Source organism: Lepus europaeus, chromosome 3 (assembly GCF_033115175.1).
Source record: "Lepus europaeus isolate LE1 chromosome 3, mLepTim1.pri, whole genome shotgun sequence".
In the NCBI taxonomy this organism is placed as follows: domain Eukaryota; kingdom Metazoa; phylum Chordata; class Mammalia; order Lagomorpha; family Leporidae; genus Lepus; species Lepus europaeus.
The window spans coordinates 128068905-128083857 of record NC_084829.1 but is presented as its reverse complement, the minus strand read 5'-3'; the positions used below and the strand labels follow the sequence as shown (position 1 = coordinate 128083857).

General features: G+C 37.7%; 1 protein-coding gene across 5 annotated transcripts in view; it reads left to right on the top strand.

Moving 5' to 3' along the window:
- PTPRK (protein tyrosine phosphatase receptor type K) overlaps window positions 1–14953 on the top strand; it is a 592149-nt gene that overhangs the window by 212395 nt on the left and 364801 nt on the right. For all 5 annotated transcript variants that reach the window (XM_062186745.1, XM_062186743.1, XM_062186744.1 and 2 more), the window contains exon 3: window positions 1072–1343. In XM_062186745.1, the coding sequence (XP_062042729.1) occupies window positions 1072–1343 (272 nt within the window). The remainder of the gene's footprint in view (window positions 1–1071; window positions 1344–14953) is intronic.

The window sequence follows — 14953 nt, the reverse complement described above, 5'->3', positions numbered from 1 at the left end:
AATACAGAGGATTGATATGTCAGAAAAAGAGAACCAGCACTGAGTTCTGTAATACTAAACCTCGTACATTTTGGTTATTATTACAGTTTAGGAATTAAAGATGATTTTTAAAAAAAATTATGTTCTGCCTCATGTATAATAAGTATTTTCACATTTTCATGGTATTTGTTAAAATCCAGCCACCTAAAAACAACGGGTATTTTTTCCTTCTTTCGAAGAGATTCTTGGATTAATATCAGCAGCTCAATATTCATATACCATTTTTCTGGCTATTCACCTTTGCCTGAAATGCAGTCTGTGTGTGAGTACTGTGAGTGTGGGGCTCCTTATGTCCTGTGTCTCCCCATCATAGTTATGCAATGAATATTTGTGAAATCCAAGGGAGTGAAGCATGATGATGATTTCATCCTGGACAAACATCCCTAGACAAGCATGGGGAAGGGACTCATAGCAATAGTTATTAGCTGGATGAGTGGGATCTACCATGTGTGTGATTCTGAGTTCTAAAAATTTTTAACGGTAGCTCTCACCCTGATATTACACAACTTGTAACTTTATTGATAGTAGAATTTGAAATCAGGAATTATTCCATTGTCTGTATTCTAAGCTCCTCTCCTGGCAATGATAGGAAGGTGCATCCTCTGTGTAAACCAGGCCAATAAATTACCATTTTTATTTATTTTAGATTAAAAATTTCAGTTTAGTAGTGCTAGGGTGTTTTTTTTTTTTTTTGAGTGAAATTTGGATTTGAATCAGGCTCTCGCGAGTCTACTCTATGACTCTGAATAAGCTGCTAATTGTGCCTCAATATCCTAATTGGTAAAATAACAGGTTGTTGTGGAGACTAAACGAATTAGTGCATATGTGTACTTCCAACAATGTCTATTAGCATTAGATTAATTCATCTGCTAAGTTGATTGATATCCTTACACATCTCTATTTTGCAGATGCAGTCTTTTTTGGTTAAATTTAATATTCAGGTTTTCAGGAACTATTGATATCCTTTTGTTGCTACATATTCCTATTTGCTTTTATATCTATTAAGCGTTACTATTTGTTATGTCGTTTTAGGTTCCTATATGATAGTGGACTCTTCAGATCACGACCCTGGAGAAAAAGCCAGACTTCAGCTGCCCACCATGAAGGAGAACGACACTCACTGCATCGATTTCAGTTACCTGTTGTATAGCCAGAAGGGGTTGAATCCTGGCACTTTGAACATATTAGTTAGGGTAAATAAAGGACCTCTTGCTAATCCAATTTGGAATGTGACTGGATTCACAGGTCGAGATTGGCTTCGGGCGGAGCTAGCAGTGAGCACCTTTTGGCCCAATGAATATCAGGTAATCATATGTGCTTTGTGGCTTGTGTTTTGATGTCACTGGATCTCACTTAGGCAGAAGTCCTCACTCTATAGTATGAGTGGTTTCTCCACCCCAACCCTCACCTCCCACCCTTGTTCTTGAGGAAGTGTTTGAATACAGTGACACAAGACCTTCAAGGTAGAGAAAATGTTTGCAGTTAGAGAAAAAGCTGGGTTTAGGTACAAAATTGGTCAGTTGTTTGGGAGAGAGCTTCTTATTGACAGATGCATTTCTGTGGCTTTGTTTAGAAAGAAACTTTTTGAGTGTAGAGTGGACTGGCTGATTGAATTTTGAAAAATAAAATTTAGAAGTAAACATGAAATACTGTTCATGAACTATGAAGTCTATTTCATGAACTATGCTATCTTAAGGGAGGCATTTTAAAAATTTGTTTCTGTTTAAAAGGAGACAGTATCCAAAATAGCTTTCATTATTTTCCAGAAATACTTAATCTAGTTAGATTGAAGAGGATAATGAACAGTAGCAATACCTACTTAACATCATGTAACTACAATTATATGGTTAACTAAAACGTCCACCTGAAGGTTGGGAGAGTTGAGCAGGGACGCCCAGTGATGATGTTCATGACTTGCAAACAAAAAGTAATGTTTTAAAAAGCTCACTTTTGTGTTAGTCTGGGAATTTAAACTTTTAAAAGACTTGCCTATTTGTGGCTTATTATGGAGCCTTCTGAGCGTGCTTTTATATGGAAGTGTATTTTCTGGTGACCCATGAGTAATATATAAGCGAATAGCAGTTTCACTTTTTCTCTTTTATTTGAGGGGCAGATATATATGGGGGGGGGGTGGAGAATGAGAATGAGAATATCTCATCAGTTGGTGTTCACTCCCTAAATGCCAGCAGTAGCAGGGGTCAGGGTTGGACCATCGTGCAAAGCAGGACCAGGAGCCTGAAACGCAATCCAGGTCTCTCACCTGGGGGGATGGAGACCTAATTAGTTGAGCCATCGCTTGCTGCCTCCCAGGGACTGCATTGGGAGGAAGCTGGAATCAGGAGCTGGAGCCAGCAATCATACTCAAGCTTTCTGATGTGGGATGAGGGTGTCTTAACTACTATGTCAAATGCCTGCTCCTTGTTTCTGCTTTGTAAAACTGAACTGATCGGGGCTGGTCAGGGCTTATATTATGGTGCAGTGGGTTGAGTTGCTGCCTGTATTGCCAGCATCTAACATCCGATCGCCAGTCCAAGTCCCTGCTGTTCTGCTTCTTATCTAACTCCATGCTAATGAACCTTGAAAAGCAGTGAAAGATGGCCCACGTATTTGGGACTCCAGCACCCATGTGATAGACCTGGTTGGAATTCCTGGTTCCTGGCTTTGGCTGTGCCGAGCCACAAGTATTGCAGCCATTTTGGGGGTGAACAAGTGGATGCAGGATCTCTTTCTCTCCCTCTCCCCCTCTCTCTCTGTCACTCTGCCTTTCAAATAAATAACATAAATATTTAAAAAAATAATTTAACTGGCTCTTCAGGTTAGGCTTTAAAAAAAAATCACTGCCTTGTGTCAGTAGCTTTGAGTTGATTTTTTCGGTTTTATTAATGCCTATTACATTGTGGGCATAGGTAAGATTCTCAGTTCAGGGTTCTATCTATTGAGAGTTCATTAGGTTCGAGTTGTTTCCACTGTTCCTGAATGGAGGGATATTGCTGCTCTTTCTGAGACAGCCATGTGCTTTTCTGGTTACAGAGCTTTGCAGGACTGCATATGTGATAGGTGCCTGAGTGGGGCTATGCAAAACTGATACAGAGAACTGGTTGCATGATTGGTGGACTCATCTCCAACTGCAGTGGATTGATTGCTGTCATCACTAGGTCACCCTCACAACATGTCATCATTATGCTGATTTCATGACAAACTGTCATGGAACCTCAGTATAGCACTGAAAAGAAATAGCTCTGATTCAGCACAATAATGACACATTCAGCCTCCATACAACAAATGAAAGCCCCAATAAGAAGATAATTTGGCAAAATCATTAAAATTGTAGGTTCTGGATTTAGATTGTTTGTACTTAACCCTGTTTGCCATTTTCTACCTAAGAAGATAGTTCTTTAAGGAATCAACTTGGTACCTTTATTAAAAATGCAGAATATTGGGATTAATGTTTGGCGTAGTGGTTAAGATGCTGGGTAGGACATTTGTGTCCCTCATTGAAGTACCTGGGTTTGATTCCCAACTATGGCTCATGACTCCAGCTTTCAGCTAAAGCAGGCCCTGAGAGGCAGCAGATGATAGCTCACATAGTTGGGTTTCTGCCAGCCGTTTAGGAAACCTGGGTTGAGTTCCTGGCTCTGGCTTTGACCCCTGACTTGTATGGGCATTTGAGGAATAATGAGTTGGAACTGTCTCTTTGTTTCTACCTCTCAACTAAGTCGAAGACAAAACAGGGAAACAGAAAACAACATTATAGCAGTAAATTTTGATAAATGCAGCAAACCATGTATCTGTGGTATATTTCTTTTCCTTCATAACTAAAATGTGACACCCATATAGTTATTGTCCCTTATGTTTTATACTCTTCCTGTGAGTCATTGATGCTAACCACAGTTTCTTATGGCACACACTACTTTAATGTGAATTCTAACATAGGGTTATAGTACCTTGAACTGGATGAATGGTTCTTTGTTCAATTTCATTGTGTGTGACAGAGCTTCCTAGATTATGCATGCCTGTGGTGTATTTTTAAGAAGACGCACAAATTGTGTATGTGTGTTTCAGTCTGACCCGTGAGATACTTTTGTAGATGTCTTTGTCAGAGAAAAAGATAGCTAAACATATGGAACTTATGAGTAAATGTCTTATCGTTGAAAATTAATATTTGGGCTGCAGGTAATGTGGTTATTTCACTGCAGCATCTTTTTTTTTCCTAACCAGCAAAACTTAATGAGAGCAAATAACAGAGTATTTTTAGTTTGAGTGATATAGTGCTCAGTAAATTATGTGACTGATATTTTTATCAGTTTAATAATTTAGATACCTGTTATACCTGTACATAATTATTAAAACTGCCAGCAGAGCATAAACTTTATATTTCATTTTTGTTATTAGGAAATAGCATGGAAAAAGAGTAAAATATCCCTTATGTTTTTGATAGCTTTCAAAATTGATACTTGTGAAGTTTTTAGTAAGCACTGGTTTGCAAACAAAATATGGTAGAGTTTTTTATAGATGACATAGTATGATGAGGGTCTCTATGTTTAAAGGGAATTTAAATTGAAATGTCAGAGGCCGGTTTTGAAATTCCATAAGGAAATTTGGAGGCTTCTTTCTGTTCTTGTGAAAGAAAAGGAGCACTTCATATCTGTACAGAAACATGTGTCAGACTTGTCTTTACCTTGAAACAAACTCATTCTTTAAGTTTCTTTCTCTCTAATCAAACCTATTGGAGAAATTGCTTAAGCTTCCAGAAATATCTTATACAAAATATTTTAAAGATACCTTTAAGTGAAAAATAATTTTAAAAGAAAATAGCTTTGTTCTTAGTAAAAGAAGTATCATGTGATGGCTTTGACCATTAAAGAATATATCTGTGAGCATTATAAAAATCTGATTTTCAATAGAACATTTTATTGGACTTACCCAGTTGAATGAGCTTCACATTGTGGAAAACTTAACAAATAAGTTGACACATTGGATTTTTTTTTTTTGTAGTTCATGCTTTAACATTGCTTTTAACATAATTTATGAAAATTGGTTTGTTCTAACAGTAATTATTATTCTTCAAGGCTGTTATAAGTCATGAATGGATGAAAATACTGGCTATATGGAATGGTAGACTATATTTATGTTCCAGTCACCTTAAAGCAGAATATCCTTGAAAATATATGTACGTCTGTAATTATAACCAACATTTTCTATAGTCAAACAGAAAAAGCATGTGTAAATTTTATTTTTGACATAGTAATTGCAGTAATACATTAACACTTGTATATAAGGAACTAATCTTTGGCTTCAGAAGGATAGATGGCTTCTCTACTCAGTATACTAATTATAGAAATTATCATATTACATTTTTTTTACTTTCCATGGTTAAAACATGCTATTTTATTGATTTTTACAGACTTTAAGTCAGTACTATATATTCCTAAATTAATTACTAAGCAGAAGTAAGAGGGAAAACAAAATCTTTAATTGAGTATTATCTCACTGTTACATTTGAACTGATGTGCACACCTCTGAAGTGTAATTTTCCCCACTCTGGCAATCTGACCTGTCTTGTATACATGAAATTAAGTTCTGCTTTGGGATTAAATCCATTACTTTCTTACTTAACAGTGAGGTTGCTACTAAATGAGGCAGATAGACGATGTGTGTAACTTGCAAAACTATTAGTAGAAACCTAATCTGCTGTTTTCCATTAACTGGGTGCACATCATTAATCACAAAAATGGTGCGTGATGAAAACTGCAGGGGTTTGGCCAGAAATTGGAAAGTGATAATATAGCAGAATGTGCCTTTTCTTCCCTCCGAAATCACCGAGATACAAACACTGAACTTCAGCAGTTCGCTTTCTTCTTAATGTTTTCCAAAATGTTAGAACAGGTCAAGCATGAGATTTTTCTGGTTTGGTCTCTTTTCAAAGGGTTATGTTAACTTGCAGGATCATTATATTTCATAGATCCTGCTGGCTTTGGATCTAAGAAGATTGAGGCTTAGACCAAAGGACTGATGGACTTGTATAGAAGCTTCTAGAAGACTGATCTTTAGAGATCAGCCTGCAAAGATTGAGGAAGAGAGGATGCCACTCCTCTGTTATAGCTCTTGGAATGCCTCCTGTTTCTGCTGTTCTTCATTTATCCATATAGAGCCCCCATTCACAAAGGAGGATGGCAAGCATTTTTTTCTTTCATGATAAATTTGTAAGTGCAGCTTCTTCATCTTTAATCATTGTAAGTGACTCTTGCTCATTATCCTATGTAGCCTGTTGCACTTATTGTCTCTTCAACAGGCAATGTCTTTGCTTTCTTCTGTGATGACAGGACTCCCACCCCTCTTATGTCCTTTCCCAACTTCCTTTGTGGTTAAAGGTGGCCAAGTGACATGGTGGTGTTCAATGCAGGTTTTTGTTTGTTTTAAGATTTTTATAGTTTATTTGAGAGATAGAGTTAGAGAAGGAGAGACAGAAAGGTCTTTCATCCACTGGTTCACTCCCCAAATGGCCATTACGGTTGGAGCTGAGCTGATCTGAAGCCAGGAGCTTCTTTCAGGTCTCCTACATGGGTGCAGGGGCCAAAGGACCTATGCCATATTCCACTGCTCTCCCAGGCCAAAGCAGAGAGCTGGATTGGAAGTGGAACAGTTGAAACTTAAACCGGTGCCCATATAGGATGCTGGCACTGCAGGCCAGGGCTTTACCTACTACACTACAGTGCTGGTCCCTCAATGAGTTTTGAAGGAACGTCTCCAGGGAAGTTCTGGCAAAGAGATTATTCTTGTTAAAATACAGAGGGCAATGTTGTTGCATGAGTACAGGATAGTTGGTGCTACTGCAATCCTCATAATTGTGAAGAAGGAGATGGTTGACAAGCCAAGAGTGACAGAAACAAAAGTATGGAAGGAGACTGAGTCTCTTGGGTAAAGTAATAATAGTAGTGATAATCTTAATGAACTCAGTGCTGTAATATGGATACTGAAGTCCCAAGCGGAAGCTTAACATGCTGTGCCACAGCTCTTTCCCCCTGAATACTTTTTAAAAAGTAAGTCTTTTCAGATTTCTAGAGGAGTTGACTAATTCTCATTTCATATTTAAAAATAAGACATTGTCATAAATTTATACCAACTAATAATTCAATAAGGTAGTAAAGAGTGAAAAATTAGCCAGCGCCGCAGCTCACTAGGCTAATCCTCCGCCTTGCGGCGCTGGCACACCGGGTTCTAGTCCCGGTCGGGGCACCGGATTCTGTCCCGGTTGCCCCTCTTCCAGGCCAGCTCTCTGCTGTGGCCAGGAAGTGCAGTGGAGGGTGCCCAAGTGCTTGGGCCCTGCACCCCATGGGAGACCAGGATAAGCACCTGGCTCCTTCCATCGGATCAGCGCGGTGTGCCGGTTGCAGCGCGCCAACCACGGCGGCCATTGGAGGGTGAACCAACGGCAAAGGAAGACCTTTCTCTCTGTCTCTCTCTCTCTCACTGTCCACTCTGCCTGTCAAAAAAAAAAAAAAAAAAAAAAGCTTAAAAAAAAAGAAAAAAAAAATGAAAAATTATTAGCATCTAGAGAACAGAGTTTGGCTGAAGCTTAAATATCTTTAGATATTGGGGGGTTGCACAGCATAGATTTCGTCTTGGAAGGAGATATAGTGCTTTCTAGGCTTATGTTTTTTAAAATGCACTACTCTGTTTTGGTTGTGAACTTTAATAATAATGGAAGGCTCACAAAAGGATTAAGTTTTTTCAGCCTTAAATACCAGGGTGGTTTTCTGGTTTGGATTATTATTTATTTTATTTTTCTTTCCTTTTTTCCCTCTTCCTATTTTGTTTTTCAGGAAGAATGCACTGTGAGCAGGATAATGAACATATAAACAAATAAGTAATTATTGACTGTATGTTATAGTAGTCATTGTGATTACTGGATAAGAATTAGAAGTTTTCACCTTTTTTAACAGTGATAGGGAATCAAATAAGGCCATTTTATATATTGGGTAAAGGTATGAACTGGATGTCATTTGATCTGGGTTCAGCATCAAGTTCGTTTGGTCAGGACCTCCAATCTCATTGTATTTCAATCTCTGCTGTATAAAACGATAGCTATGTATGTTTTATGAGATTTGAAGGATATAATAAAAGCTGCCAAGTAGTCTATTTAAATATCTCTCAAATAACAGACACTAATTAAAGCTAGCCCTTGTCTCTACTACTGAGGAATATTGTTTTTATCTTACTATTTGTTGAATGCTTAGTAAAGGTTTAATTGTATGATTATAAAATAAAGTATATCGCTGTAAAATTAAAGGAAGGATTAAGCAAAGAAGGAGGAGAGAGGGTGGGAGTGTGAGTAGGAGGGAAGGTAGGATGGGAAGCATCACCATGCTCCTAAATCTGTATATAAGAAATTTTATGTCTCCTATAAATTGATTAAAAAGGGGGGGGCAAGAGACAGAGAGAGGGGGGAGAGAGAGAGTGTGTTTTGAACAGATTTGAGATTCTCTTACAAGATTTAAGGAAAATGGGATAACCAAGTCCTGAAGAAGACATGGGACCCAGAATAGCCCTGAGGAAACTGATCAACTTTAGAGGTCTGAAGACCATTTATGTATCCATTCTATTGTTGGTGTCAAAAGAAAATTTGGCTTACTGATTAAATAGTCAGTGACAGTACATGAACAAGGTGTAATTATTTCATGTCCATATATTCTTCGAAGAATTACCATTAATATTATTTGTTAATGTTTTTAGAATACTGAATAGTTTTACTCATTGTCTATCCCAAAACTGATTGCGTGAGGTAAGCTGAATACTTGCAGCATACCTCAGAACTTTGGAGAATTCAATTTTAATTCATTTCCACAACCAAGTATTCAGTGTTACTACATGCTTAGCACACCAATCTGGGCTCAGAAAGAAATCAAGTAAAATAGAATGGAAACAATTTCATGCTTTTCTTTAGAAAATACAAAATCCACTAAGGCAACTGCCCGTGTGTTCATAACTGCTGATAGTGGGTGATAATTACTTGAGGCTTGGCTATACAATTATCTCTATTTCTACATATGTTTGAAAATTCCTTAATAAAACAATGGGAAACAGTTTTCTGAGGGAATTGAAATATCCATACTGGAAGTCTTGTATTAAGTTTTGAATTAAAAGTCCAAGAGAGTGAGGAAAACAATACTATTAAAGGAGCTCAGAAGTGTATCACCATGCTTCTTGTGGGTATGTGGAGTCAGTCAGGAGTAGGAGACAGTTTAGGCTTTCAGGTACCATAAGTAGCAGCCTCAGATAGCTGCACGATTCTAGTGCCATTGAAATGGGTGAAATTGATGTTTTGAGATTTGATCACTGTTTATAGCCCTTGTCTATACTCTTGAGGAACAGTGGTTTTTCTTTTTTTCTTTTTTTTTTTTTCTTTCTGATCACTTTGGCCATATTTTATTGGTTGGAAATAAGTCACACGTTTCACTCATATTTAAAAGGAGAGGATTATACAAGGACATGGACATAACAAGTTGGAGATTCTTCAGACCACCTTAAAATCCTGTCACCACACTTTGTTCAAAGCAAACAGAACAGAATTTTCAGATTCCTTCATGTTAACGTGTCTAATACTTAGAGACCTACAGGTGGATGGAAAGAGGAGAGTGTGGTAAGAAATATAAAGTGTTTCACTATAGACCACTAAGAGAAGTGTGGAAGAAACTTTTATAATAGATGATGGGGTCAAAGAAAAGAAAGATTATGAAGGATAAAGTGGTAAGGGAAAGATAGGAAGGTGAGGTAGGACTTAAAATGTACTTTGAATAAATAGTGATGGTGTGAATACTATTTGGAAATTGGTAAAGACAAGGAATGCTCAAGATATAACTAGGAGGTGAAACCTCATTGTGGTTTTGATTTGCATTTCTCTGATTGCTAGTGATCTTGACCATTTTTTCATGTGTCTGTTGGCCATTTGGATTTCCTCTTTTGAAAAATGTCTGTTGAGGTCCTTGGCCCATCTCTTAAGTGGGTTGTTTGTTTTGTTGGAGAAACCCTGCAAAATATAGGTACAGGCAAAGACTTCTTGGAAAATACCCCAGAAGCACAGGTAGTCAAAACCAAAATTAACATTTGGGATTGCATCAAATTGAGAAGTTTCTGTACTTCAAAGGAAACAGTCAGGAAAGTGAAGAGGCAACTGACAGAATGGGAAAAAATATTTGCAAACTATGCTACAGATAAAGGGTTGATAACCAGAATCTATAAAGAAATCAAGAAACTCCACAACAACAGTGGTTTTTCTATTTACTACTTGTTGAATTATTTATTTAGTGGGGTGTTTAAGCTTGTGATTATAAAAAAAATTCATTGTAAAAATAAAAGAAAAATAAGAAAAGGAGGAGGGAAGGTGGCAGGCTAGAATGGGAAATATCATTATGCTCTTAAAACTGTATATATGACATACATGAAATGTGTTCCCTTTTTATAAATAAAAAATTTAAAAGGAAATGAAGTGTTTTGAAATGAAAAGGAAAGATAGATTATTTTGAGTGGGCCAGACCCTACTACTGAGGACTTTTCAAATACAAATCAGGATGTTTGTTTGTTTTAATTCCTGAATGCTCCTGTCTCACTCAGAAGAGGCTGATCAGCAGAGCAGTATGATGACACTAGTGACTTTTAAGTCATTCTCATGACTGCGCTCAGCAGATCCAAGGTGGGCCTTAACTCAGCCATTTGCTGTCCATCCACACACGCTGTGATTCAAGCCCCATCTGTTCAAATTAGGCTCTCAAAGTTGTGACTTTCATCATTTTTGGATGATGACCCGTGGAGGGCAAGGCTTTTTTTTTTTTCCTTTTTGTTGCTCTCTGCTAGGTAGAGATTTATTTGTTATCAAAGGTAATCAGAATTCTGGCAGACAGGCTCACATTTTAAAAATGTCTTTCAAGGATTCTTCCTTTGTCAACAGAATTGCTAGATTTTTTTTTTTTTTTTATTTAAGTTCATTCTTTCTGCTGGGAGTCTCTGGGGAACTTTTCGTTATTATAAGCGATGAAGGGTGTCCAGATGATGCTCTTCTTCTCCATCTGCCTTTGACGTCCTTAATCTCCCACACCTGGATGGCTCCTAAGCTTTTATTTGCTTTATGTACCAGTGGTTCCAAGTTCTCTTTTGCATATGCCAAGTGAATTGCCTTGTGTCATAAGAGGACATTCTACTCCCCTAGTCTTCTGGAAAATAAAATGGATTGCTGTTCCCAGATGGACCTGCCAGATGTAATGCAGCCCAGTTAGTAAATGGCATTCATTCACTCTACAACCAGAAGTGCCCCCACTGACTGGCAGCAGGGAGCTGGTTGTTCATGTTGAGACTTCCTTTGTGCAGGACTGCTAGGCTCTGAGAATTGGCTGCACTGCCTTTGTGGTGTAGTAAAAGTTCCTTTCTGCCTGTCTCACGGCCATGTGCCACCCAGTTTGGATCCAATTGACTTCTTTTTGTCAGGATCTGGAGTTGTGAGTTACAGCAGTTTTAAATGAGTTTTTTTTTTTTTTTTAATCTTTTATGGTCAGGGTTCTTTTTTGGCAGAAGATCAAGCAAAGTGATCTACTGCATCTTAGTTTTCACTGTACTAACTAAAATTGGGTTGACTGCCTTGTCAAGAGGTTATGCCCTGACTTGAATTTCCGCCCTGAATCCCACGCCAGTTCAGAGAGCTCATGTTTCAGAAACAGTCCTCTCACCTCCGCCACATCAACCTTCTTAGTAAGTCATGTCTGCACCCAGTGAGACCAAGTATATCTTTCAGCAACTTTATGAGTGACTGGAAATCAGAGAGAGAGGAGCGATCTGCTTCCACTTGTCTCCAAGTAAAAGCCTTGTCATCTAGGACTAATTAGACCATGGTAGTTGTTAGGCTAAGACTGAGTAGCTCAGGTAAAGAAAACAAAAAGAAAAAGAATCTTTGTTGCCTCGTACCTGTACATTTCTGATTAGCTCTGGTATAAGTATTGGTTGTGGATGATAGGAGCAGACACTAGACATTTATTTTATTTTATTTTATTTTTTCAATGTTATTGCCAGTATTGAAAAGACAGTGGATAAGGAAGACTAACCATTATTTGTAATTGTACTTTTTGAAAGGAGTGAGCTGATACCAGCCAGAACGGGAAACTTACTGTAATAAGGGTGGTGATTTATTAACCTTGTGAAGAAGGAGAAATAAAATGATTTATGAATATCTTACTTTAGAGGAAATTGTTTAGAAAATCCAAATTAGAATAAAATTTGGCCTTTTTATTACACACAAACTTTTTCTTCATTGTTATTAAAATTCTCTCCTTCAGGAATGAAAAACAGGCCAATGAGAAGAATTACAGCTTCTGATGTCAAACTTTAGAGGTAGCAACTCCAGTGGGAGGAGAGCCAGACTGTTGATGCAGCTTACTCTATTCCAGGATGGCTGTCACCCTGTGTAGGATCTGAAGGCAGGGCCTACTACATCTGGTCTCTGAGGCTTCTGAATGATTGGACTGATCTGGCTCCTCATTAGCTCTAGACTCTACCATGTCTCTCTGCCTTTAGCCTTTATTAAACAGACATCATGAACACTCTAACCTTCCCTTACCACTCTGTCCCAAGGGAAACCGATCCCCTAATAGAAGAAAATCTGGTCCTTGGACCAAGGGATTGGAGGATTAGGGAGTAGAAATGCCTTCACCATATCCATCAGTAAGACTCACTTTTTAAAAAAAGGTCTAGGGAGTACTCAGTTATACTAGATTTTGTGGTAAAAGCAATGAGAAAGGTTTATTCTTTGAACTAAGCAGAGTTATATAACTTATTGACTTATTTTCTGACTGTTGAGTGATGAAACATTTAATGTAAGCAATGGCAGGCAGCCCTATCACGTTTTAATGGTCAACCTTATAATATTCTATATTTAAAAGTAACATATCCTATGCAAATTACCTGCTTTTTCCTGTTTCATTGGTACATTTCTCCAGGCCTAGTCTAATAAATATCATTTATTAGTGCCCGCTGATGCCTACCTGTCTCTACAAATGTTTAAAGGTTTTCGTCTCCAGCTTAGAAAAATTTGCACTGCATGTGTACATCTATTGTTCATAGCCAGGCTGCTTCAGAGGGTGATTTTTTTACTTACTGACTATAATTCTTTTTGAGTCATTTTGTTATGTCTGTTGCTTTGTTGTTATCCTTGTCATGCATGTGACAATTACTATCTCATGAAAGGAAGATGTCTAAGTTTTCCCAGTCCTTAGTCCTTTTGACTTCCAGGTACATTGGCATAAGTTGACCCTCCTTCAGCCACCTTCATTTGAGAGGCAGAGACAGACAGAACATTCAAACTTCCGTCCATTGATTCACTCCCCAAATGCCTGTAATGGCCAGGACTGGGATGACCCAGGACTGGGAGTGAGACCTGGGAACTCCCTCCAGATCTCCCACATCAATGTGCCCCAGGGCTGAATTAATAGTAGGGAGTTGGTTAGGACCTGGATCCGGGTGTGAAACCCAGACACTCGCATGGAATGTGGACATATTAACAGGTGTCCTAGCTGCTAGGTTAAATACCTGCCCCCTGCTCCTCCCCTTGTTTTTTGTTGAAAAACAAAGTCTCTGATCATAGTTTCACCATGCTCCATTGATGGCCTTTCTCCTTTCTAATTCCTCTAAATGAATACATTCAGTTTAGTCAGCTTGGTTTAATAAATATTTATTTTTAATGAAATATAAATTTGTAACATAAATTTTTGACTAAAGATTAAAGAACAGTAAGAAACATGCATATATTCATAAATCAGTTTAAATAATCTCACCAGAATCCACCAAGAGTCCCTGAACATTAAAAAATCCTTTGATCTCCATAGTGTTCTGAATTTTGTGTTCATCAGTTCTTCCTTTTCCTTTATTACATTAAACAAATATTTTGTTAAGTTTTTTCAAATATTTACTTATTGAAGGGCCTAGTGACAGAGAGGGAAGGGGGAGGTAGGGGAAACCGATTTTTCATCCAGTGATCCATTTCCCAAATACCTCCATCAGCAGGGCTGGACAAGGCTGAAGGCAGGAGCCCGCCCAGAACTCCATCTGGGTCTCTCATGTGGGTGCAGCGAACCAAGTCCTCTTGTCATGTGCTGCTACCCTCCTATGTGCATTAGCAGGAAGCTGAATTGGAAAGTTTCAGTATGGGATGACAGAGTTCTAAATGGTGACTTATCTGACTATGCCACAGCACTGACCTCACCAAATTAGTATTAATCTTTCCAAAACAAACTTGTATATTCTCAAATTAGTGCACTTTTATTAACTTGTCATTGTTGTCATGCTCAAATGTCTAGTCCCTTTAGCTCCATTTCTTTGTGGCTAGCCTCAATTCTGCTTTATAACCATTTCTTCCTCTATGATATATCTCATATAAATTAATTTCTTTTTAAAATTTTGCCTTTATTTTCAGTCATTACCTTGTCTTGTATCAGTTACTCTACTTCCTGGCAAATTTACTTCTAAGTCAAATTTAACATAAAGTTCTTGTATTATGATTCTTCTGAGTGAATTCTTTTAATAATACATGATCTGAAGGCTTGCATTTTTAAAGATGCTATTAATTTTATTATTACAAAAAGAAACTCTGTTTTTTATTTACGATAATAGATTTTATAGTTTTCTGAAACATCCAATTTTCAATGTGAATACAGGGTTTCTTCTTCTTCATAAATTAGTTATATTTTTTATGTTAACGATAAATGGTTATTTGTTTTCTAAATTTCTTTTCTTTTCTCTACCTTTAATTACTTAGCCAGAGAAGGCAATACCTCAACAGTAGAGTTACCTGCAGGTTCTAGACTGAATCTTTTCCCTTTCCATTTTCTTTAAGTAAGCCAAGTCATAGTAAAAATTCTTAGGTATTCTTATGGCC